This window comes from Lepisma saccharinum, chromosome 17 (genome assembly GCF_977018435.1).
Source record: "Lepisma saccharinum chromosome 17, izLepSacc3.1, whole genome shotgun sequence".
NCBI classification, from domain to species: domain Eukaryota; kingdom Metazoa; phylum Arthropoda; class Insecta; order Zygentoma; family Lepismatidae; genus Lepisma; species Lepisma saccharinum.
Genome location: NC_139245.1, coordinates 11,340,238 through 11,366,803, shown reverse-complemented (window position 1 = coordinate 11,366,803; position 26,566 = coordinate 11,340,238). Strand labels below are relative to the sequence as shown.

Below are 26,566 nucleotides of genomic sequence, written 5' to 3'. Positions count from 1 at the left end.
TTTTATTCTCTACTTTTCTCTACTTTGTAGCTATGTATTTATGTTAAATATTTATTTTGTAGATATTTGATGTTATCTGTAACACTACATTTACAAAATTCACTTTTCATAAATGTACCACAAGCAAGTAAAAGCAGTCACTCAAAATGCATAGCAATTTAGTGAAACACGTTGGTAAAATTATTATTTTTTTCGGGCATCGGGAGGACCTCTGAGACAAATTGCATTTAAATTCCTTTAATCTGAATGTCCTTCCCACGCCCGTTAGATATGCTACTGGATCAAGCAACCACAAAGGGGTATCAGTAATTTGAGCCCCTCCTAATCACTAGAACACTAACAAGTCGCTTTGGAATGGACTATACGGCACATCCAATTAAATTCCTATCAAACTACTACAAATAACAGCTCAGTTTAAGATCAAGGACTTTCAAGAGAACTAGTTTCAATCTACTGTACCATTAGCGCCATCTATCGGGAGTAAATGTCCATAATGCTTCATTTAGATTTTATTTCCTTATCGAGGAAATGAAAGTTGTAAAAACGAGCACACCGTTTTCCTTTTCAACTTAAAATTAATTTCTATTGTCAATTTCGTGACTCACAAAAGAAATTTCATCAGCTCAATTTGTTCTTTGTTGTTAGCGCATGTCGCTATGTAAAAATACACGCGGTTAATTTAAAAAAATAGGGGAGAATTACACCTGAAAATTGTCCACGTGCAGATGAAATTTGAAAGTAAAAATACGTTAATATCCTTTTAATTGTAGTGCGCGTAACAACGCCGGGACAAAGAGGAAGCTTTGTGGCAGCGCGTCTTCTATGCTTGGAAGTAACGAGTTCAGTGAATGTCGTTGTTATGAATAATATGAACTTAAATTATGCAGTCAACAAATATGTATTTTGTAGGTTTCATTTGCGTTTATTGCTCTCTTAATCAGTGTCAGGATCGGCGGTTGTTCTTTGAAGGCATTGTCGGGTTAAATTGGCCCTGCTTTGTTTGCTGGTGTTATGAAGAAAGATTAGTAATCTCCACCCCAGGGAGAAGGAACCGTGGTAGCTTCTCAGGAATTATGATTATGGACGAGAGACACGAAACAATTACACTTTATTGAGGGAAATAAAATGCGTTTTGCACCTGCTGTGTACTGAATGGTTGCATGTGATTGTGATTTTGGTGCAGCCATTTTCACGTGTTCCTTTCAACAAATTGTTTCAAAACGTTTCAACAGAAATATATATATATATATACAAGTTTATAAAACAGACCACAGAACCTTTGAAAGTGGTAGTTAGCAGGGGCGGCTTAAGGGCCGGGGGCGCCAAACCACTTGAGTAGCACCAAAACCTTATCTCTGCTTACATAAGCGTTGGTATTTGTTTTACAGGAGTTGGATTTGTGTAGACAAGACTTAATTGAAGTTACTGATGCGTAACAAAGTATATTACAAAATCATGTAGCAATTTTAGCAAAGAAATTAATGTTATTTTGATATCATCATGTAGGTATTAAATGAGCACATACATACAATAAACATGTTCTTTAAGCCTTAAGCCGCTCAAGTGGGAGGCAGGATTTGAACGAGCCTATCCTGCCAACTAGTGTCGGAATGGATAACTAATTCGGCATTATGTTTAAATAACATCACAAACAGAGAGAAAGATGTGTTATTTTTTTAAGAATGAACTTTCCAAAAGAAGACTTGAAAATCTAAAGGATAAAGGATTAGATGTACTTTGAAATTATTATCAAAAATTATCCAGGTTAAGAAAGTTACTATAGTCCATTTTTTCAGTGTTTCTATTCTTATATTGCAAACTAAAATTATGCTCATCGTCATAGATTTAATGCTGGCCACATACTAAAAGAACAAACCTTTTCTTTTCGTTTCAATTTACTTGGTACGAGAAAAGATAAAATGGTATTTCCTCTCAACCACATGTTACACAGAAAGGGTATTCGAGGCTGAATTAAATACAAAGAGCTTGCATGAGGATCGAGCGCCATCTTGCAGATTAATAAGTAACGAATATGATAATTTACCTACAGGGGAACTAAGAGTAACTAAACATCTCTGGGTGGTTGTATATATCAGAATTCTTTCCTGTCACCTAGGATGTTGCGTCATTGGAGGAAGCAGGCGACGCGATTGATCACGTGGCCTTTCGTACACGTCACAGTAGACGCTCGAAACAGCCAATCAGACAAGCATGTTCTTGAAATCTGCCCGCGCTCTTATGCTATTGGTTGCCGAAAATAACGCCGGCCGTACTTCTAAACGCACGGCCATGAAAACAGACGGCTGGGCAGAATTTGCGCTGGTGCCACATGTGGGAAGAGCAAAGCGAGAGCGGGACAAAAGTCGCTGGTTCCCGCGCACTGTGTGGCAACGTCAACCGGGCTGCGTTGCCTAGTTCAAGCGTCAGACCGACCTCTCTCCGGGAACACTTTTGTGTCACCCCTGACCTTTCCAGCAAACACTGTGAATTTGTATCACGTGCATTACAAAGACCAACTCTACAACGAGATCTTTCATTCTCTTAAACCCCCGAGCACACGGGGTTGTGCTCCAACGTGGCAACAGCGCGAACTTCTGACATCCGTCTAATTTCATGACCATGCGTATAGTGACTAAAATGTCCAGTGATGGATCACACCGAAACAATAGCTCTATTCTCGTTCAGCCTCTGTGCACGAACTATTACGTACAAGCACAACTACAACTGTTAGATTTCGCACTTACCTTGACTGTTGAGCTTTTTAGCGGCTTGTCTGGATCCGGAATATATTCGAGGGTGATGCCGTAGAATTGACCCTTATTTATGTACGTAATCCTATCGTCCTCTCGCCTCTGACTCGTTGAGATCGGTGTTTCCAAGTAGTACTTGAACCCGTACTGGGAGTACCTGCAGAAGAAAAAAATATAATTAAATTAACATGGCACTGACATTCACTTTTGCATCTACTTCTCTTCAAACCTTAAAGCTATGTATCAAACCTCAAAGTGTACACAAGATTTAATACTTTTTTCTGCGCTTCTATAGCTGTATGGGCCTCAGTGAGACGCCAAATAGGCCTTCCCGATGGCGCAGTGGTAGCGTCGTCGCCCTCTAATCAAAGGGTTCGATACCCGGTGGAGGCACATAGTGGTTCGGAACCCACTTTAAACTGTAGATCCAGTCCCGATTAGCCTTACTGTGCATAAAGTGGACTTAAATCACCAAATCAATCAATCAACCGTTAGACAAATACTTGTTATTTATTAACAATATAACTTGGAATTTGATTGGTTTTTTCAATATTTTGGCCTATTTCTAATGGCGTCAGAGAATAATGACTTGCCTGTGTGTGTACATCTTGAGAAATATGTGAGACTCAAAAATTATATTTTTCTCTTGGCTTTGGTCGAGTGAAAAAGTATGAATATTATTTTATTGTTGCAAAAACTTGTTAAATTGAATCGTGAAAAGTTATAATTTAGCGCAAACAGTCGGAATTATACATAAAAGTATTTTGCATGCCAATAAGAGAAATTTACTATTTAAGTTTGTTAGAATTTGGATTTGATTTCATTTAACAATGAACGAAAAATGATTTCGCAAATCTTTAGTGGCATCTAGTGAGTGCTGTTTGATTCTCATGCTAGGATATTCTTGTATTATATAAAAATAGGGTTCTTTTGTTTAAAAATAGAACGTGACCACATCCGAATTTTTGTTTTAAATGGGAGGTGAAAATAAAAATGTTGAGTAACGAAGTGGAATATGTACTTTAAACCGCGTGATGTTTACTGGTCATCGTAAAGATAAAATTTAAGATAAAGAAGAAGAGAAAGAAAAAGAAATATAAAGAATTGATTGATTTATTTTTACTTCGCTTTTCTGTCACTTTTTGGCTAATGGTGAAGATGAGGATGAGTGATAACAGGATTACACTAATGAAGGGACACTCACAAAGAACACCTATACCCAGGACGGGATTCGAACCCGGAAACCTGCCGATAAAGAATTGGGTTAGTGAGAGATAAAAAGAAATGAAATAAGGAATAGAGTGACAGTGAGTGAAATAATAGGCAAAAAGCGATAGAGATAGAGTGAGTGAGGAATGACAGAGAGGACAAGAATTAACGCGCAAGCGATAGTGAGAGATAGAATCAGTAAGGAAGACAGAAAATAATAGAGCTCTCACCACGAAAACAGTCCAATCAAGGTCACGCCACCCACCTACAGTGTTGCCAATGATCAACAATTTCAACCGACGAAATCAACCGCATGGCGAAGTGTCGACTAAGCAACTTTGAAGAAGTGTGGCAAACCCTGGAAAGCCAGGAGTGTGGAGGAGGCAAGGGGAAGCCCTGAGCATGCGCATGGAATAAATTCCAAAACTAACAAAGGAAGGTGAAAATCTGGAAATATGATGCAAGAAAGGAACAATAGAAAAGGTGGGGGGAAAGCTCCAAATAGAATTATTCTTTCTTATGCCACCAGGGGGTCAAGAAACACATCCCAAATTCTGTGCCGCGAATCGCAGTACATTGACTCACAGAAGTTTATTTCTTGCAGCGTTTGGACCAAAAGACACGGGAAAGTCAGCACCTGGATACAACAATCAAAATTACATTACAGAAAGAGAAGCCAGCGATAAGAGGCTTCACGCACGAAGAGTGTTAAGCAGCTAGTAATTGTCATTTGAACATGGCGTTCTAAAGATGCGTGTGGTGATGGCTAACGATACAAAGTCATCACCGACGGCCAAAGGTTAAATAAAATCATGTGCAAAGCCGCAACGTCTCCTGGTTGATGGTGCTTAGACGTTGGGAGTGCTGACCACAACTATAAGCATTATATTACGATGTGGGTTTGAGCTTTTGATGCGTTTCATGATATAGGACCATAAGAACAGAACATAACTTGAAGGGCTTTTTGAATCCGTATCGATAGGTTAGGCACGTCGGTTATAGCTAACGGGATTCATAGTTTCCCTTACTACTAATACGTACTATCTTTGCATTCTTCCCAGGCCACAAACAGGCCTGGGGATAGCAATTTCAGTTGGGCGATTTTGCGTCAAATCGGGCAAGTACAGACACATGACCTCTTTGACTTGGACCATTTCTTTGGTGATCGTATGTGGATCTTCGTTTTCTGCAACCCCTTACTACAAGGGTTTTGTGGTAAAAATAAAATTTGTCACACTTTTGGCGTTTCAAATAAAATCGCTCATTTACGAAAAACGATACATTCGAATTCGTATATCTCGGGAATGAATCGAGATAGAGACATGATACCGGGTCTTATTTTGACGAGAGAGAGAGTCAGTGATGAGTATTTCGAACACTTTTTGACTAAGAGTTCGATGTGTTTAATGTATGTTTGTTTGTGTTTATTTTCAGCTTCCATAATATGTCTTCGACATCCTGTTAGAATTTGGTGATATTTTTTTTCTTCTTCCAGGTAATGAAGAAAATGTATTTTGAAAATTAATGTTGCCTGCTCGACAGTTGCGAGTAGACCAGACTGTGCCTTTATGCAACATGCAGGCACTCATTCTGAAACGCGGTCATGCTTCTATGAATTGATGTCTCAAGTCAACTCGCAGATAGACTAATCGGGACTGGGCCTCCAGTTTCCAAGTGGGAACCGAATCACTGTGCAAAGTGCCTCCACCAGGTATCGAACCCGAGACCCCTTGATTACAAGGCGACGACGTTACCACTACGCCATCATGGAGGCCCTCTAAACGCGGTTTTGGGTTGGATAACAGTGTTACAAATAACTCCAGAATGGATACAACACTATTTCACTCACATAATAACGCCGACTTCTATATTCCTTCTTTCCAGGGGAAACATTCAAAGAATGAACAAATTGTATTTGGGTGAGAGTTTTGTTTTTTGTAAATGTAAAATAATGTTCACTACACTGTCCCGGGAATCTATGGGGCGAGGGAACGAAAAGATGATCTCTGTGCAAGTAGTGACACGAGACGGCTCGACCAATGAACGCACGAGAGGGGAACTGGGCGCATGGAGGACCAGCCTTTCGCAACACCGTTTTGCTCCGCCCACTCGATTTCTCCCCTTCTTTACCGTTATGCGTGGCATTGCTCCACACATTCCCGAGACAGATTACTATAGAGATTTGCAGCACCCTCCAAAGACAAAGAGCGAATGGAAGGCGGGAAAGGGTGGGGGGAGGGAGAAAGAGAGAATGAAGAATAAATCGCTTGTTTCAAAGCAGCTGTCTTCCCGAGGGGGAAAAAAGCCCACATAGGTGCGTAACTCCATCTGAACGACCAACTATAACGTTACAACTTAAACCGATTCGTCACAGTTCGCCAAGATATCACCCGGCTTGTGCACACAACGATGTCCGTGGGGCATAACTTTGCGGAATATAGGTCCCCTCAACCGAGCACCGTAATTACACTACCGTCCAATCAGATCTCCACGTGAGACTCGCGCACAATTATAGGTCCCGGGGGCCATGTAAGATTCGGGTAGCTCATTCCGTGGGTGGAAACATGCCGAGAAGTCGACGTGCGCTGCAGCCGATCGCATCTGGTACTGTTATTTAGGATTGTTTCCATCGGACCCGCCCTTGCAATTTTCCGCAGGTACATGCAAAGAGGAATGACACCACATTAATCATGTGTGTACTTCCGTCTGCCAGTTGCACTGTACGTTTTTGGAATTGCAATTGTTGGAACGATTGTGCCAGGTTAGCAATATCACCCTTCCACACTTCCCCACGAAACATGTTCATTATTATATAAATCATAAGAAACATACAGATAGTTTGTGATGTACGCAAAGGGAGCTGATGGGGATACAGCCCTTCCAAGAATTTTAAAATGAAAGCGTCACAACTCGGGAATAACTAAATGATCCACGTTTACCATTTTTGTCTTTGAACAACTTTTAAAACAAACAATAATGATGGTAATTATGAAATTTTATGCTTTACCCCCCCCCCCCCCCGGCCCTTGAACGCAATTAGCTTTCCAATTCCAGCCCCTCGAAAAATATCCTGAGTACGCCAGCGGCCAACATCACTAAATTTCCCCAGTACCTCCTTCAACAAAGCCCAATAATTTATGACCCTTTTGGCGCTAAATTTACCCTCATATGTCACTAAAAACGACTTTCCACCCACACGTGGATAATTTTGGGTATCCATGCATTCGTCAGATGGTACTCAATTACAATCAGTGGCGGCAATTGACACTTCTTGCCCCCGTATTATGGCGTCTCAATGCTAAGCCGTTTCTACCAAGAAAAAATAAAGTGTCTTGACCAACCCCCCACCCCCCCTCCGCACTTTTTGGCTCCCAATCGCAGCTACTCATACATGTAACACTCCACTTTCGTACAGAATAGTAGAAAACTTGATCAATGAACTTGCAATTAAGAAGTTTCAATTCTAGAAAATAGATGGCGCCAGTTTAGATATAAGACTTATAACAGATAGTCTATTTATGCATCATGTGAAGTAAAAGGAACTTCTGCTTCTTAATTGATAAAATTTGATGTTAAATGTATGTTTACTTATGAACTTTTTGTATGGCACAAAAGTAGTTGCTTTGAATTCGGTGACTTCAGCTCTTCCTGAAGATTACATAAGAATGCCGTATTAATTCGTACCACTACTACAGTAAGATACTGTGTAATTATTTTGTACGCAAACATGATCGAGTCCTTGTGAAGAAAGTTGCGACCTTTCTGCTTGCTGAAGCCGGAATGAGGCAACTTGCATCATTTGAATCACGACCTAGGAGCAAAGGTCTTCACGCAGAAGGGTTTGGCGATGTTTGCCCTACAGAGTGATATGAACTTGCAAAACCAAAAGGCCTGGCAGACCGTGAACTGATGATCAACAGGTATCGTGCGAATTTGCTGGTGACAGGGTTGCCATCTCCTTAGACGTTATTTCCACTGTTTCAGTCAGTACATGAGAACTCTGTTACAGTACCTTAAAAACACATGGGCGTATCTAGCGGAGGGAAAGGGGGCACTTGCCTTCCCACCATAGAAAACGAGCGGCGATAAATCATTTGGTTTAATGTGCTTTTTACGTGGAAAGTAAAATAAATGTTTCTTTTTCAATTAATTCAAAACACAACCACAGTTTCGAAGTATATATTCCCGTACCTCCATGGAAAAGAGTCTTGTTTCTCTCTGTTTTGGAAAAATCTGGTAACGAAATAGAATTGCCAATTCACATATTTTACTCTTCATTAAACCGAATATTTTGAGGTAAGTGGTCAAAGTTGCATACTTGTATTCTGGATGTGTCATGTCCATATCCCGCGTTCGTCTCCAGGCCAATGCTGGTATGGTACCTTTATCGAAGGTCATGAACGCTTTCCTTCAACTTCTTCTCCCGCGTCTTCCATCTATTTTTGCGATTAATGCAATATCGTAACAACCCAATGTTCCATTAAAAAGTGATTAGTTCATACAAAACGAACTTAAAGCATTGCTTTCTTTTCGGAATTATATATAATGTGGGAGAGAACTGTGAGCGGGATGATTCAGAAATTACTAAAGAAAAAATAGTTTATTCCCTGGGGTCATTTTGTCTCCAGGTTTGGCTCTATTTGCCCTCAATTGGCAACACTGCAGCGGCTCGTGACTGTAGGTGAAAAGACAAGAGACCGGCGTATGGAAGAGCGGGGATTCGAAGAAATTGGCTCATTCAGCGAATGATTGTTCAAGCGGCCGACACGCGGCGACACTAGCTGCCCCCACGTCGTTAACCGATCCCCCCTCCCCCCCGCAAGAGTCACGATATTGAGAGAACGCTCCAGTGTCAACTGCGTTGCGTCATACAGTTGTGCAATCTCTTTAGTTTTTTTTTCCTTCCTTCGGTAAAGAAATGGCGGAAAGACAATCGCGATAATGCCTGCTCTAAAATAGAAGAATCCTTTCACATTGTTAATTGTGGAACCGAATGGCTTTTTGGCTTTTTTTTCTTATCTGTTACGAGTCCACAAGTTCTCCTCTCGAACGTGACTTGCATCCTTTAACAGAACCCATCTTGGCGGGAGGTCCGAGTTCGAGCAGTGCACATGTATAGCGACAGTTCGCGTTACGTCACTTCAAGTCATGCCGTGACATCGCCGCAATCACTGCGATGGCGTTACCTTGGTCGTGTGTTGCCCACGCCCTATAGAGTAACGTAAAAAAAAACACCACCAAACACCGCGCTCCAGTTTGAGGTGCATTGCTACACTTCAAGCTCGAAGATTCAGATCTGGAGTCCTCGCAGGCCATGGACGCATGAATGTTCGAGACTTGACATTCAAGACATTACTCAGTCAAATTTAAGCATAGACTGCATTCAAGGTTTAGAATAGGGTTCAATTCACCGTTTCATCCAAGAACATCTTACTATATCCTAAAAGAATAGTCTCGAGCTCACGCGTAGCCGAAATGTTAGCTCCAAAATTTCAGCGTTGGCACAGTATCGGGTGGTCGATTGGGGTGAGCAATACTAGTGGAGCAGGAGCATATATCCTAGGCTAGCTAGCCTATCTGTGAAGCCTGAAGTCTAGAGAATAAAATACAGCAGAAAAATCGATCAGAAATTGTAAATAAAATTATTCATATCAGTGAGATGATGGTGATTCTGGAGTTGGCAACTTTATTTCTTGTGAGTTGGCAACCTGATTTCCTATGAGTCGGCAACCTGATCTCCTATGAGTCGGCAACCTGATTTCCTATGAGTCGGCAACCTGATTTCCTATGAGTCGGCAACCTGATTTCCTATGAGTTGGCAACCTGATTTCCTATGAGTTGGCAACCTGATTTCCTATGAGTCGGCAACCTGATTTCCTATGAGTCGGCAACCTGATTTCCTATGAGTCGGCAACCTGATTTCCTATGAGTTGGCAACCTGATTTCCTATGAGTTGGCAACCTGATTTCCTATGAGTTGGCAACCTGATTTCCTATGAGTTGGCAACCTGATTTCTTATGAGTTGGCAACCTGATTTCTTAGGAGTTGGTAAACTTATTTCTATTCATAGCCTAGGACCACGTGACATAGTGAAATAGCCCAGACCTTGGATTCAGTATACGCCACTGTAGTGGAGATATTTTCGTCAAGTTTTCGCCCTTAAAGGGCTGCTGCACTACGAGTAGTAGTTAGAACGTTGGAGTCACTTTCATAGGTGTACTTTCTTAGTTTTGTCTCCTTGCCCTTTATGTCTTCTGCGGAAATCTGGGGCACAATGAACAAGAATTCGCCGACAAAGTCTGTTTTAACCATACATTACTTAAAATAGTGGCGAATATCTCACCAAATAATGCAGATAATCCTTGAATAGACAACCCTGAGGTTCACAATAACTCTATTCACCGATGTATTCACCTCACGTCAGAATTAGTGCACGTTTTCAATGTAAACTAATGAAAAAGTGAATTTGGACCTCATCAGTATTAGATCATTTTTATATTCAGATGTTGGCTAATCAGAACTGACGCTATACTTTAAGGTGGAAAAAGAACAATTGTGCCACGTTCCTCCCTCGGAAATCGGACCTAGGTTAAGGTCCATACAGCAATTATTTACAAGCTGCATATTATAATTCTACATGCACACATCATAGCCAATGATTCAATTATTTTCAACAAAAACTGAAGTACCCAAAGCTTCATCAGACTTGCTTTCGTCGTAATTTACACTGAAGCATTATATTTTAACAGTCTTTTAGCAATCTTCTTCATTCCCTTCATACTCTTATCAAAGCATGGTAAGATACTGCGACGGACTCTGTGAACTTCACAGATAAGAATTGCACCAGTAACGGATATTGTTGGGCAAATATGGCGGCAGTTTGTTACGAGAGGCGTCTCGTGAACGCATGCTGCGCATGCGTCAATTGTGGGGGAAAAGGACAGCTTGCTCTGCGACGACATTCATGAGCATTTCTACATTCAAATTTCTTCATATAGGACAAGTATTTATTTTACACGAGAGCGCTGAACTAAGCTTATATTACATTTCTTGGATCTGAAGTGACGCATGCATCAATTGTGGGAAAATAATTATTACTTTCTTTCACTTCAGATCCAAGAAATGTAATATAAGCTTAGTTCAGCGCTCTCGTGTAAAATAAATACTTCTCCTATATGACGAAATTAGAATGTAGAAATGCTCATGAATGTCGTCACAGAGCAAGCTGTCCTTTTTCCCACAATTGACGCATGCGCAGCAAGCACCGCATGCGTTCACGAGACGCCTCTGATTGTTACAATCTCCTCATTAGCAACGAATATCCCGAATAGTTGGAACGGAAATGAATACTGGTTATGAATCCCCATTATATAAAACAAAAAAATAAATTTAAGTGACGAAAAATCCGTGACATTAAGCAAATGTGAATATGGGAAGTTGACAAAAAATGCAATATTTATATAAACAGGATCATCACTTCCAACATTTTCTGCAATATTCGTAGGACTGCTCTTGGTACACATGTGATGCTTTTCGTGTCGATTTTGCTGGTAACTTGTTGTTAGTGTTGCCCACGGGACGAGACGGGACAGGCTTTTAAAAATTCGAGACGAGACGAGATTGACCATGTGTCATAAGACAAACGAATATTTTCGAGACGAGACAGCATTTCCACGAGGCTCCACGAGACGAGACAGGCCAAAGTCTCGTCTCGTGGGCAACACTACTTGTTGTTGATTTGCTTTATTTTACTTCGCTTTTTGTGCACACTTTTGGCTAATTTGCGAAGATGGGGATGAGATGATGAAATTGATGAATGGACTCTCACAAACATCCATGCTCAGGCCGAGACCACTGGCCAGTGTTGCCACAATATGAGGGCACAATTTCCCTTTCCAAGGGACAAAATTTCCCTTTTTCCACCATTTTTTCCCTTCACCTAAACAAATCATGTAATAACAATAAGTAGTAGTAGCACAAGTAGCTGTAAATATTATTAGTTGTGGTGGTAGTAGTAGTAGTAGTAATAGTATTTCCATTGGTCCATGTTAGTGTAAAAAAAACACATTCCTGGCCAGATGTCTTAGATTTGAATCTTGGTCAGGAATCCACTTAATCGTTAATCCTCACCGTTGCTATTATCCGAAGATGCATAAAAGCGACGTACAATAAACATAACACAAATAAAAATAGATGTGTGGACTTATTCAAAGGAGCGGAGATAAGAAGAAACAGAAAAAATATAAAATAAATAAAGTGTGGATATGAAATTGAAAATTAACATGAACTGTAATAATGTGAAGTTAGATGTCTTCAAATTTCCCTGAAATTGTGGTATTTTTCATTGAAATTCCCTTTTCCCTTTAGGCTAAAAATTTGGTGCAAATTTCCCAGCAAAATGGAAATTTCCCTTCGTGTGGCAACACTGCCACTTGCGTCGTAGCGCGATGTACTAACCACTCCGCCACTGGGCCGGATTTATTGGTGACTGTACGAAACACTGCGATCCAAGAACGATGAAGATCCGCTTCCGGCACAGTGTGCTCAAACATTTTATTCAACTTGCGAATACTTTGTGAAGTTGTATGAAAAACGTTACACAAATAAGTTAAGCCGTAGAAAACATTCTGTTCATTGATACAACGTTCGTTAATACAACTTAAATCATGCTAAATGCTCTCTACAAGTGCTTTTCAATAGCACTACTACTTGAGTCAAGTGGATACTATGCTAGTCAATGAAATGGTGAATTACTGTTAGCATCAACCGACTTCTGGAGCACTTCAGTTTATTTCACATTTAGAACTTGTAAAAAATGAGCACAGAAATAATAAATAACGGTAAGGACAACTGAGCACACTTAGATTCAGTGGCGTACACTTAGTTCAAGATCTGGGCTGTCTCACTGTGTCACGTGGTCCTAGGCTATGAATGGAAATAAGTTTACCAACTCCTAAGAAATCAGGTTACCAACTCATAGGAAATATGGATACCAACTCCTAAGAAATCAGGTTGCCAACTCATAAGAAATCAGGTTGCCAACTCATAAGAAATCAGGTTGCCAACTCATAAGAAATCAGGTTGCCAACTCATAGGAAATCAGATTACCAACTCATAGGAAATCAGATTACCAACTCATAGGAAATATGGAAACCAACTCCTAAGAAATCAGGTTGCCAACTCATAAGAAATCAGGTTGCCAACTCATAAAAAATCAGGTTGCCAACTCATAAGAAAACAGGTTGCCAACTCATAAGAAAACAGGTTGCCAACTCATAGAAAATCAGGTTGCCAACTCATAAGAAATCAGGTTGTCAACTCATAGGAAATCAGATTACCAACTCATAGGAAATATGGATACCAACTCCTAAGAAATCAGGTTGCCAACTCCTAAGAAATCAGGTTGCCAACTCCTAAGAAATCAGGTTGCCAACTCATAGGAAATCAGATTACCAACTCCAGAATCACCATCATCATCTCAATGATATGAACAATTGTTGATCGATTTTTGTCCTGTATTTTATTTTCTAAGCTTAAGGCTTCGCAGATAGCCTAGTTAGCCTAGAATATACGCTCCTGATTAGATTACACATCTTACCCTCTTGATTAGAAAACTTCAATTCAAAGAAACTCGTAAAAATGGCAACTGGAAATTATGAACATAAGCAGTTAAAAGTGAAAGTACTGAATGTTAGCAGCATGCAGTATTGTTATATCGCGTTCTTTCCTGCAACTTCTGGTTAATCTAGACGACTAGGATAACTGTATGATACTAAAGAAGAGACAGGGCACGAACGCGGAACCTTAAGTGGAGAGGCCATGATAGTCGACCAATCAACGCGTTCGGCACCGAGACGGAAGCATGCTGAAATAATGTCCGAAACAACACGTCAGAATCTTACAACCAAAGCTGTGTGTGTAAATTCATACATGGATAGAAGTTTAACTTGACACTCCAACCCTCAACTTTAGTATTGGTCAGGTAATGAAATAAATACAAAAATAATTGTTACAAATTATTACGCTTTTAGTTCCAGAAGGCTGTTGATAACCTGTGCTCCAACCGATCATTAATTTATTATCCATTTCTTTGCACGTGCACCAACGCCTTCTTCTAACAAAGGCCCAAGCAGAATTTATTTACGAGCAACATCATCACTGAGAGGCCATGGATTTCAACACAATATTACACATTTAAATTATCACGCTTTATCTACAGACTATATGGATACTACTAGTCGATTTTACGACTATTAGCATCCATTTGCAACCGTGGTATAGTGAGATGCACAAATATTATCCGGCAAATCGTCCATGACTATATTCATTAATTTTCTGTTATATCCTATGTGTTTCTTAAGGAATAGAGTTTTGCGTATGCTTTTGTAGAAGTTGCCAACAGTTTCTTCAGAAGCTTCCATTGCATGAAACAAATAAAATAAACGTGATGATGGACAATTTGTTCCAAACATATCGTGCTGAGAATCAGGACCTACAAGTAATGACGTTGCATGTAAACAAGAGAGTTTCCACCGGCCTTGTTACAAGAAGGCATCGCGCGTACTCAGTGAAGCAAGAGACTGGGACCATTGAAATGCACTTCGATACATTCAAAGAAGTACCAACTGGCACCCACTTATGCAAGAGGTCGCGTTCTTGACCGCCGCTCATCCTTGAGTGACTTTCTGCAAGATGGACACTGCGGCTAGAAGAAAAGAAACGCTTTTAGCACACCCATGCCCACTACTGCAAAAGCTCATGGTTAATCGCAGACATGCAAAGACACTTACACCTTGGGTATTTGCACTTTGTCCGCGTCGTTCTGCCGTCCGAAGTCGTGCCACGGTCTTGACCTGCCCGACGCTCCGGAATTGGACCCTGGCCTTTGCACGCCCAGAGCGTTGGGGTCGCCCAGGGGTTGCGCCTGGCAAAGCTCTGCGTAGTCGAAAGACTGAAACGGAAACAGAAATGCATGTTAGCGAACCAATCAAATATTATGGACAGGTGTTACAATTGAATAAATACACTACAAGGAAAGAGCAAAAAAGAGATAGCGGGTTGTGGGACAATATCGAGCAGGGGTTGCAAACAAAAAGAGATATACACGTGGGAGAGGGGAATAAGGGAGAAATAGGGAAGCAAGGAGAGGAAAAAAAGAGTGCAGAAGAAATGAAAGAGAGAGAAGAGAAGCAAATGAAAGATAAGAGAAGGAAAGAAACAGGACAAGAGATTAGAGAAGACTACAAATAAGAAAAGGTAAGAAATGAAGATAAACTAAAGAAGACTAGAGATAAGAAAAGGTAAGGAAAGAAGATGAACAAGAGAAGACTAAATATAACAGAAGGTAAGAAAAAAGAAGATAAACAAAAGAAGATTAGAGATCAGAGAAGACTACAAATGAGAGAAGGTAAGAAAAGAAGATAAACAAGGAAAGTCTAGAGAGAAGAAAAGAAGAAACAAGAAAAGACTAGAGATCAGAGAAGGTAAGAAAAGAACAAACAAGATAAGACTATAAGAGAAGGTAAGAATAGAAGATATACAAAAGAAGACTAGATATAAGAGAAGGTAAGAAAAGAAGATAAACAAAAGAAGACGAGAGATCGGAAAAGGTAAGAAAAGAAGATAAACAAGAGAAGACTAGAGATCAGAGAAGGTAAGAAAAGAAGATAAAGAAGGGAATACTAGAGATAAGAAAAGAAGAAACAAGAGAAGACTAGATAAAACATAAGGTAAGAAAAGAACATAAACAAGAAAAGACTAGAGATCAGAGAAGGTAAGAAATGAAGATAAACATGAGAAGGCTAGATATAAGAGAAGGTAAGAAAACAATATAAGAATACTAAGAGATAAGAGAAGGTAAGAAAAAATGATAAACATGAGAAGACTAGCCATAAGAGAAAGTAAGAAAAACAAGATAAACAAAAGAAAACTACAGATCAGAGAAGGTAAGGAAAGAAGATGAACAAGGGAAGACTAGAGAGAAGAAAAGAAGAAACAAGAGAAGACTAGATATAAGAGAAGGTAAGAAAATAACATAAAGAAGAGAAGACTAGAGATCAGAGAAGGTAAGAAAAGAAGATAAACATGAGAAGACTAGATATAAGAGAACATAAGAAAGGAGATAAACAGAGAAGACTAGAGACAAGAGAAATTGAGAAAAGAAGATAAACAAGATAAGATAAATCACAGAAGACTAGAGATAATAGAAGGTAAGAGTAGAAGATAAACAAGAGAAGACAAGAAATCAAAGAAAACCACACATAAGAAAATGTAATAAAATATAAGCAAAAGAATTAAATAAATCACAAGAAGTGTAGAAATCAGAGATGGAAAAAATAAAATTATACAAATAAAATAATCAAAGACAAGAATGAAACAGGATGAGAAGTAATGGAGCAGAAAGAACAATCACAGGGAAGGAGAGAACAGTACAAATACAAATCAATGAGCTAGATATGAATATTATAGCAGCAAATACATCAAAAAAGCACATATTGTAAACTATTCTGATTAAAATAATGCCAGTGTAAAGTTATCATCATAGGAACAACACAGGCTAGAACCATTTGGTAAGTCTCTTCCCAATTGTAGAAGTGGTGTTAATTCCCTTTCACATTTTACATGTAGTACTTGCTTATAGTTTTTCTTTTTTTTTAAAAAAAAAAAAGCCCTGTGTTAAAGCAGTTCTGATAAATCACTAACAGTAATCAATTAAAGGGTTGAAATTTGTAATTAAAACTATTGTAAACATTTCTAATTCAGCGTTATTCTCAAACTCGATTTTCGAAAGCGTATGGTGTGTGACAAGTTGGATCCAATGTTTCTTAGTCAGTGTCAAATTGCAAGATAGTCTTGGATCTGGAAACACCACGCTTCAAAACAAGAACACCACGGAAAGCAATGTTCTCTAACGCTCGTTGCCTTTGTCCTTGAGTTAGTCCACGGTTTCCGTCGACAATCGACTGCCATCAGACTACATTACGGCGGGGGGGGGGACCTCTTCCCTTAGATTTAACGCATGAGTGCCGTAAAACAGAAGCTAGTGTGTTTTGTCTGGCGGAAAATCAGCTGGCAGAAAAAAAAGGAGAGAGGGGGAATATGTAAAAGTCAAGGCGAGCACGAGGTGCTATAATGCAATGACTGCATCCCATGTAAGTTTACACTACGTTTGTATTATATTCTACAGCGTGAAACACGAGGTTAGGTTGCCGAACCGCTGCAGTAAAATTGCTGCTTTTGATCCAAAAACCATCGCAACCTTGTGTTACTGATTACATCCTTGATAAGGAAATAAATGGCGTACAAAAAGCCTCTAGGGGCTAGCTACAGCAACTAACAGCACAAATCCTGACCTGCCTAACCTACTCAAGTGTGCATCTAACAGTCGGAATAAGTACGTGAATAGGTTAGGTTCATTAAGTTAGTGCTGCTAGACGTGACGTCAGAACAGTCACTGCTGGCAATATATCTCACAAGTTGCTAAAGCTATTGCTAACCGCTCGTCTAGAATTTCAATCTAATACCTGACCGGATCAAAAGATGGCGCTGCATACAGTTATACTTTGATGTATTGGAATTTGAACGGAATTCGTTTCAATTTACAATGCACTTTGCCTTAAGAGGTAGATTCTTAATAATTATGTAAGAACTGGTTAGTCTTGAAAAGTTGAAACGTATATAGTAAGAGTCAACATAAGAGTTGTTTGCATACGCAAATAATAACGGAAAATCCTTCCATATTAAACCTGGAATTGAAAATCGACCCTTTACAATATGACTCAACTATGAAAGGTAGTCTACCTGTACAGTGGGATCCATGAGTATTACCGTGCAAATTGTCCATCACCATGTTCGTGCACTATATTTGACCCAATAAGAGCTTCAAGAATTAAAATATAACTCAAAACTAGCTATTGACAACTTCTGCACCAGCATACATAAAAATCCATCGCTTAAAAATACATAGGATATAAGAGAAAAATTAATGAAAATAGTCATGGACAATTTGCAAGAAGGAAAATCACCAAAAAAGAAAAAAGAAAAGAGGAACAATGAACTTTGTCTGCAGGCTCGTGTTCCACCTAGTGCACTTAGGAAACTTAATCTTGAAAGCTAACGAAGTTCTGGCGCTTGGTGCAGATTGTATTGAACGCTGTGTGATCAGGTTTATTTTACTATGATAGTTGGCAACACTGCAATGGCTCTCACGACGAAAAAGAAGAAGAAAACCTCTTTTTATATCAAGGTGCTTCGTGTGTTTGTTTTGGCTTGCGCTGCATTTGGGATGGAAAAGGGGGTGGTGGTTCAGTTGAGAGTAACGACCAACATCAAGAGGGGAGAGAGGGGGGGGAATGCTAAACAATGCAACGTTCATTATTGGAACATTGCCTATGACGAATTCATTAAAAAACACAGACCTATCCTCAGCTCATCTTTTCCATAACGACAATGGTATCGGCCGGGGAAATCAGCCACGCATTTTCCCACGAAGTGAGATAATTCTGGCGCATGGAAAAGTCCTTCCCGTGTGGTCAGAATGCTTAACATGCCACACAATGTTGCTACGTCATTTTCTAGCCCGTTGGCGTATATTATTGTGAGTGTCTTTTTAATACCGCAAACAGAACTATAGAACAGGCTGCCACAGGTTACAGCCAACACTATTGCAATGTGTGGGGAAACAGACAGTGATCAAAGAACCAGTGTCCATTATCCATGTTTCTTTTATGCTGATACTAATTCAGTGAGATCTTTCACTATTCCGCTCAGAAAATGGAAAGTTAACGAAGCTGTTTGGAATAAATATTCTAAATTCCTTACAATCTTATTTAAAAATACAGATTTAAATAATATTACATAATAATAATAGTACATATGATTATTTTGTAGATTGTTAGTATTGTTATGGGCAGATCATGTACAAGGGCAAAAGAGGATTTTGTAAAAAAGTATCCAATAGTACACTGGTGGAATAAAGATTGCCAAAATTTTAAAATACAGAGAATCGAAGCCACAAAAGTTTATGAAACAATACCAAATCAGGAAACTTGGATTAAATATAAGAAAGCAATAGCGCAGGCTAAGAAAACTTATATCAGTGCTAAAAGACAATCGTGGGCAAAGTATTGTGAAGACGTAAATAACAAAGAGTGTATCAGTACCGTGTGGGCTCAATTTAAATCAATCCGCAAACCACATACTCCTCGATTAATACCACTCAAAGAAACTTGGGAAGATGAATTTATTATGAAGGTAACATGTAATAATAAACACGAACCTGCAGATGCCCCTGATGAAATTTTCTCTTTCAGTCCTAAAGATAGACATTCACAAGGATTATACATCAATATCATGATCGATGAAATAAGAGACATAATAATTAGAGCCAAGGACACAACTCCAGGAAAAGATGGAATATCATACTATATAATGAATTCAGGAAATGTACCGCAATCGCTGTACACTCAAATGATTTTACCAATATTGAAACCTGGCAAAACCCACATAAAGGAGAATCTTATAGACCGATAGCTTTGTCTTCAGTACTGGGGAATTTTTTTGAAAAAATAATTCTAAAGAGAATAAGTTGGCATATAGAGGGACAGGGATTATTTTCAAGGCTTCAAGTTGGATTTAGGAAGGGTATGGGGTGTACAGATGCGTTGGAAATGTTATCAAAAATTTATGATACAATGAAAAGGAAAAGTAGTCTTATTGCTGCTTTCCTAGATATTAAAGGGGCATATGATAATGTAAATATAAATAAATTATTAAACATTCTACAAAATCTGAAAATACCTTATGTGCATCTAAAAATAATTTGGAATCTATTAAAAAATCGTTGTTTATATTTTTACTTTCACAATAAAGTTGATGGTCCTAGATGGATAACAAGGGGACTTCCACAATGAAGCCCTTTAAGCCCTTTACTTTTTAATATATATTTAATGGATGATCAAAGATTATGTCCTGAGCCTTTGGATTTATACAATATGCAGATGATTTATGTATATATGAGAATGTCAAGCAAATAGATAAAGGAGTCACCAACATGGAAGAGAAAATAATAGAGATAAAGAAATTTCTTGAGAATATGTCTATGAATATATCGTCACAAAAATCAAAGCTGATTATATTTAGTAAAAAAGAACCTCCGAAAAATGTGAATCAATACACAAAAAAGTTACACATTTAATTAGAAAATACAGTAAAATATTTAGGCGTTATATTTGATAATAAATTAACATTGAAACCTCATGTAAAAATGTTAGTAAAAAAAGCAGAAGTAATTTACAACGTAATTCGTTCTATGGCTACAAGACACTAGCGCCGCCAAGCGGATGGTGTGAAGATATTGACTTAAGAGCCATGTTGCACGGCATGTTCCACGACAATTAAATATCTCTTTATTTATTTGTCTTTGTTCTTGGGAATGCAGCAACCGAAATTTTTGCTCCAAAATGTTAAATGTCTCAATATGTAATGAAGAAGAGCTAAACTGAACAGAAAAATGTGTAAATATTATACATTTCAACTTCCATAAACTCTAAGTTATTAAAAACTAGAAATGACACTTCCTTCCATAAAATCTGAGTTGTTAAAAACTAGAAGTGAAAGTAAAACTACTTTTTGAGCAGAATTAAGAACCACTTGTATTGAATTTTACTAAAATCGAAATGGATGGTTGTAAAATCCCACCTATCGCAGTGACGTCATCTTTCGGAAACCAATGGCAGGCAGTCCATCACTTCTGACAAATGATGAACTGATAAAATGCAATTGTGGCCGCCGTACTGTACGCACCATACTGTCTTGTCATTTTGCGAGCGACCTGCTTTACGCCTACAGATATACACGCCTTGAGTTGCTTTGCAGAGTAGCAACTTGATAAGTAAAAATCGAGCAAGGAAGTCGAATGAAAAATCACCTGACAAGGATTTCGTGCATGTCTGAGGAGAAGAAAAGAACGTCAAGTTTGCAGATTGATAAGTTGTTTACATCATGTCTGTCTGGAGTAAACGGAATCACCATGTCTTCCGACATGTTGACCCTTTAGAAAACACCGCCAGGAGACTTTCTGTCTTCGATGCGGAATATCTTGTTGGTTAGGTGTACTTGTGTGCTTGAAAAGCCATGAAGTCAGAGTTTATATTTCGGACAAAGGATGGTTGTTCCAGTATTGCCTATTTCTTCAGTTCAACAACCATATAATCAAAACTTTAAAACTTCCGAAGTTATGAATTTACAAGCAACATGGTAGCTACTTTAATCGAAGAATATATGTTGTTATTACCAACGAAACAAGGACTATTGGAGGTTCCAGGGGCCGGACCCCCCGAAAAACTTACCATGTACTAAAATAAATAATTAAAATATACTTGGTTTTGCATTTCTTATACAGTATAATGGATGGTTATTCATTTCCACCGAACTTAATGGAAGCACAGACATTTAGATCATACGTCGTTAAGGAGAGTTCCAAAGATTTATGTACACCAATACTTATGATATCGTTCACTCGTCTTGAGATCGTTCGCTGCGGGACGGCGTAGGTCCGAATCCGGCTCTGGTCGGAATTTATTCTGCCTACGTATAGGGCCGGTGGCAACCCACCATCGTGAGGAAATTGGGAAGCTCCGAGTGAGTGAGCGTAACCCGGTCGAGAAGACCTACAACAACGGATGGGTTCGTCGGGCTGATCACCCGTCACCCCAATACTGGTCTAAGACCTCCACGCTACAACAGGTGACGGAGGAACAGTGTGGGAGGGAGACCAGCAGTCGGTAGGTAAGCCAAGGCCCTTCAAGGTGCTGTAGCGCTGTGGGTTATGTTAATACTAATGATATGCATAAAATATTAATCATGAACTTTACGTTTCGTCAAATTGGTTCAAGTCCTTTTTGTTATTCAATAAATATTCAATTCTGTATATATCACATTAATTTCCTTGATAGGACAGTTGCTTTTATACAAATTTTGGCGGTTTTAACTACACGTAAGCTACATAATGATTATGTGCTGTTATATATTTATTCATACAGTCTTTATATTTATTCATGTAATATTAATACAATATTAATTAATTTACATATATAATTAATGCTATTTTAATTCGATTGAACATTTATTGTTATTATATTATTATTATTGAGACACTTGGTCGGACCCCCCTGAAATGTATTTCTAGATACGTGCCTGCCACGAATCCCAAAATGTGTGAATAATATTTTGACTCCAGTAACATTCAAGTGCATAAACAGCTATAATGGTGCACTTTTGCTGCATCGAAATACATGCAGAAACGCATCAATTGAACAGATCAGAAACGGCCATTTCAAAGAAACCACAATTAAGAGTGCATCAACCTTGATACAATGCTCTTTGAGTTGTGTGTGTGTACCTTGTAAAACAGTGGTGAATTAACATGGCAGCACGGTACTTACTACAGTGCAAAATTGAGGCCTTGCAGTCATGATGTCCCGGGTTCGATAGTGATGGCGTAAGGATCACATTTCAATAATTCGCACACAAATTTCAGCTGTAGATCAAGCCGAAATTGGCTTATTAACTTATGCATAATAATTGAACTCGCACGTCCAGTTTGGTATACTGTGCAGTCATATTTTTATTCATATATGTCATCATATTTTCATAAGGGTACCAACAAAGGTTTTCGAAAGAATTTCCGTCACAGCATTCCCCCACTTTCATCTTGAATGCCTATGGGTGTCGTGAGTTTCGCAAAAGGCTGGAATGTCCATCGTGGGCTGCTATTTTCTTCCCCAACCAATGTCACCTGAGCGTCTCGTAAAGAAGAGACCGGGCTGTGGTTTTTTTTATTACCTTCTCAAGCACGAACAGAACCCACTATTTGGAACGTTAATAAAGGCTTCGCTCCTTCAAGTGGATGCGATTAAAAGGGTCCCGAGAGCAAGTCACGTCCATCCTTTTGAAGACCCGGGGAGTCCGGTGTCCGAAGACCTTACAGGTCGGGTGGAAAAGAACAAGCGAGCGTCGTTCTGTAACCCCCCATTCGGCTTCCGTTCGTAGCCATTTACCCGCTGAAAATTAAAACGTTCCGCCACTAATGGTGGTCATTTGGTTTTCTGTTTCTGTTCCATTATTTGGTCACCGGTAGGACGTCGAGGATCGCGGTACGGTAGCCGCGCTCAAGGGATGAGGAAAAGAGCCAGCGTCTCTGATGAAGACGTTGGTTGCTGGCATTAAATAACGACCACTCTTCAGCAAGAGCGTACAACAACGAGTCCCTTGAAATGTCCATCTAATTTCGGCAGCATGTTCAGGAATTTCGTACATGAGACAGGACATCATTTCAGTAATCAGTAACCAATTTTTTTCCTTTAGTTACATAAGACATAACAACTTACGTCAAGTTTCATTTAAAAAATGCAAGAACTGATGAGATTTTGTAGTGCCTAAAATAACATATTTTGCTTGTAGAACCTATTATAGGATTTTGCACCTAACTCCATAGGTGTAACTTGGCAGAAGCAAGAGGTGGGTGCCCATCCCAAAATTTACAGGTTTGTTAAAATGTACTAATTAAGGATACTTTTGTTAATACCTGAGGAGCTAAGTAATAAATAATAATATTTGTGATTTAGCAAATAATCCTGGACACTATTGTTATGGGATGAATAACTTCTACACTATGCCCCCCCCCCAAAAAAAAGTTAAACCTCAAGTTCGTACCTGCCCACCAAAGTTAAGTTAGAAGTTACGCTCAAGCCTAAACCAAACATTTTTTGTGCGTGTTTTTATATTTTTTTTTGGTTTCACAGGATTCTTATATCACACAGAGCTATTTGCTTTGTTCCTTGACGAAAAAATCAATAACTAACGTGTTTGAAACATACTCTCTGTCGATTTCCTTCCCTCCCTCCAAGTGCATGGTGTTTTTTTCAATGCTCTAAAGAACGCAAAATGACTGGCGCCACTGTTGCCTGCACAGTCCAAAGTGCAACATCTAATCCCTATGGTCTTGCTCACTTTCGCGTCAGTCCGGTGCTTTGTGGCATTTAACGTTTCAGCATTCAAATGTGCAACGTTGACTATGTTTCTGTTGAAATACCATTTTCAGCACATAAAATGATCCTCACAGACAAAATGCGGAGTTTGACTGTGGATAACACGAAAAACATTGTTATGTATGTACAGCAAATTATACATACGTAATTCATTCTTCATATCAAAAAGATTTTTTTGCTAACAACACAAGTACAGTATTACAATAAATTGTGGATATTTTTGAAAATGAAAATTAGTCTAGAAAACTAACATTTGATTGTTATACGAGATAGCTTTTAAAATTTCTTACGGTTCTTCTGAAATTTTCTTCTTTAGTGATTTTACCTAATCAGTATTTTTCAGGAATTTTGAACCACGTATCCCCTCTATAAAAAATAAAAAAAGGAAAGTCTTCTCGAAACGATACTCGATATTTTTCAGCTATCGAAAATCAGAATGGGAGTCATTCGATATATCGAACTCGTCATTTCGATCAGTCCTATCGCAAATTTAACCGAAAATTATGAGAATGAAGTAACGATTGCGACACGAATTAACCAATCTGTCCCATTCGAACTACCTAACTTGCAAGACAATTCTCCAAACTCAATTTTTCGTTGTGACGTTACAGCAAGGGGGAAACTAGGAGAATATTTAGTTTTAAAGTGTTTTCGTGACCTGTATTAGACCAAGTCTACAAAATTACATACCTAAAGTGAACATAGCATAAAGTGTACAAAAAAGTACTCAAATAACAGTCATTGAAAGAAGATACTTCCGGTCGACCTGCAACACGGGAGATAACCATTAAAATAAATCTCATAAATCGATGGTTACTCCTGGAAACTCCATGCATACTTAAGCGCAGGGGATTATAATTTATGACCACAAGGGCCGAGCTCAGAAGTGGCCCGTAACTTCACCTCAAGCATTTCTTGGACTCGATTCAAAACCCAGAGAGAGAGACAGGCCTGTTTATTTATCACCTAATTATTGTCGTCCTGTTTGCAGAGCCTCCTCCCCAATGGCATAGTGTAATCGAGGGGTTCCGGGTTCGATTCTCGTTGGAGGTGCAGTCACAGTGGTTCGGATCCCACTTTAAACTGTAGGCTCCGTTCCGATTAGCCTACCAGACAGTGAGTGGACGTAAACAACAATAGCATCTGCCTACCAATCCTCAAGAAGCACACACCACATCTTCCACAACGACTACGTCGCTTGTTACTTCGGTGTGAACCTTTTGCGTAGTTTGTAGCTTGTCGATTCTGTATGAATGCTCCACGAGTCACGGGGGTGGCAAGGCCATTACCCTACCAGAGCAGGGGTGAACACTGAGGGTGAAAGAAAAAGGGCGTATATTTTCCGAGGACACGCAGGATTCTTCCCAGGGAGGGGCAAGGAAGGTAATTTTTTTCAGGGAGCGGGGGGCAAACAAGTCATTTTCCCCCAAAAGAGTGTAGTTCCCTAAAAAAAACATTGCTTAAATTTGAATTTATGGTGTTAATGCAATAATCAACACATATTATTATGGCTAAAATGAAATTATATGTGTGAAATACATAATTTTTGGTTGACTTTCATTTTCCAGGGGGGCAGCCCCCCCTTCCGGACGCCCATGAGGACACAGAAATCTTGCCAACAAGACTCGAGTTTCAAATGGAACGCGAACCACTGAACTGTGGCCACACCGGAAACCGAACTGGGGATTAATGTTTCCAAACCGTCAACTTTAACCACTATTCTATCGGGAAGGCCATAATGTACACTTCAAATATTTATTGAATTGGATATTAAAGGCATTGAAAGTGTACATAAACCCACTAAAATAGTATTACAGTAAATCTTCGAATGGTTTAACGTTAAATGATATTTAAATAAGTCTACATATTTAAAGGTAAGTTTGCATATGAACCTTTGACAGTTTATATTGGTTGTGCGGAAGAATGAAGCTAAAATAGGAACTTCTGCAAAGTTTGCTTAATATCCTCTTTATGCACATGGCTCTCTCGTCGGAGAAATGACGGTACAAATAGAAAGTACTTTGAGGGGATACGGGTTCGATAACAGCGAGAAAAAAGGGCAGTAAAACCATTCACTATTCTATGCATAAATGACTTCAATACCAACGCAAGCAGAGAGCATAAAAATTATCGTTTAAATATGCCCGAGTAGAATTTCAGTTACTTATAACCCCCCTTCCCCTTCAACCTTGAGAACTGCTAGCTGCAAGCCATACGTTCTCACGCATGTGTATCTTTACAACGACATTTTTTTTTACTTGACAGATAAAATGGACGCAACCTGTATCACGTAAGACATTCATTTTTTCCACATCAATGTCCTGGTCAGCAAAAAAGAGAAAAAAACACGAGTCTGTTGTATGGATATGTGAACGCAGCGCCGTTGGTTTGGAGACCAAGGGTCATGCTCGAAGGGTGAGGAGAACCCTGTCTTGTAACCCTTTGATCCCTGTAGCTTTTTCCCTCGCCCTTTACCTCTGACTTTTTCTTCTCGCAGAAGAAAACGGTTCTTCTGCTTGTGGAATGCAGACGCCTGGTCAAACGGCGAAACCGTTATTA

General features: G+C 39.2%; 1 protein-coding gene across 4 annotated transcripts in view; it reads right to left on the bottom strand.

Moving 5' to 3' along the window:
* grh (grainy head) overlaps positions 1 to 26,566 on the bottom strand; it is a 446,442-nt gene that overhangs the window by 104,382 nt on the left and 315,494 nt on the right. For all 4 annotated transcript variants that reach the window (XM_083138915.1, XM_083138919.1, XM_083138917.1 and 1 more), the window contains exons 4-5: positions 14,750 to 14,910; positions 2,745 to 2,907 (exon numbers count right to left, since the gene is read on the bottom strand). In XM_083138915.1, coding sequence (XP_082995041.1) covers positions 2,745 to 2,907; positions 14,750 to 14,910 — 324 coding nt within the window. The remainder of the gene's footprint in view (positions 1 to 2,744; positions 2,908 to 14,749; positions 14,911 to 26,566) is intronic.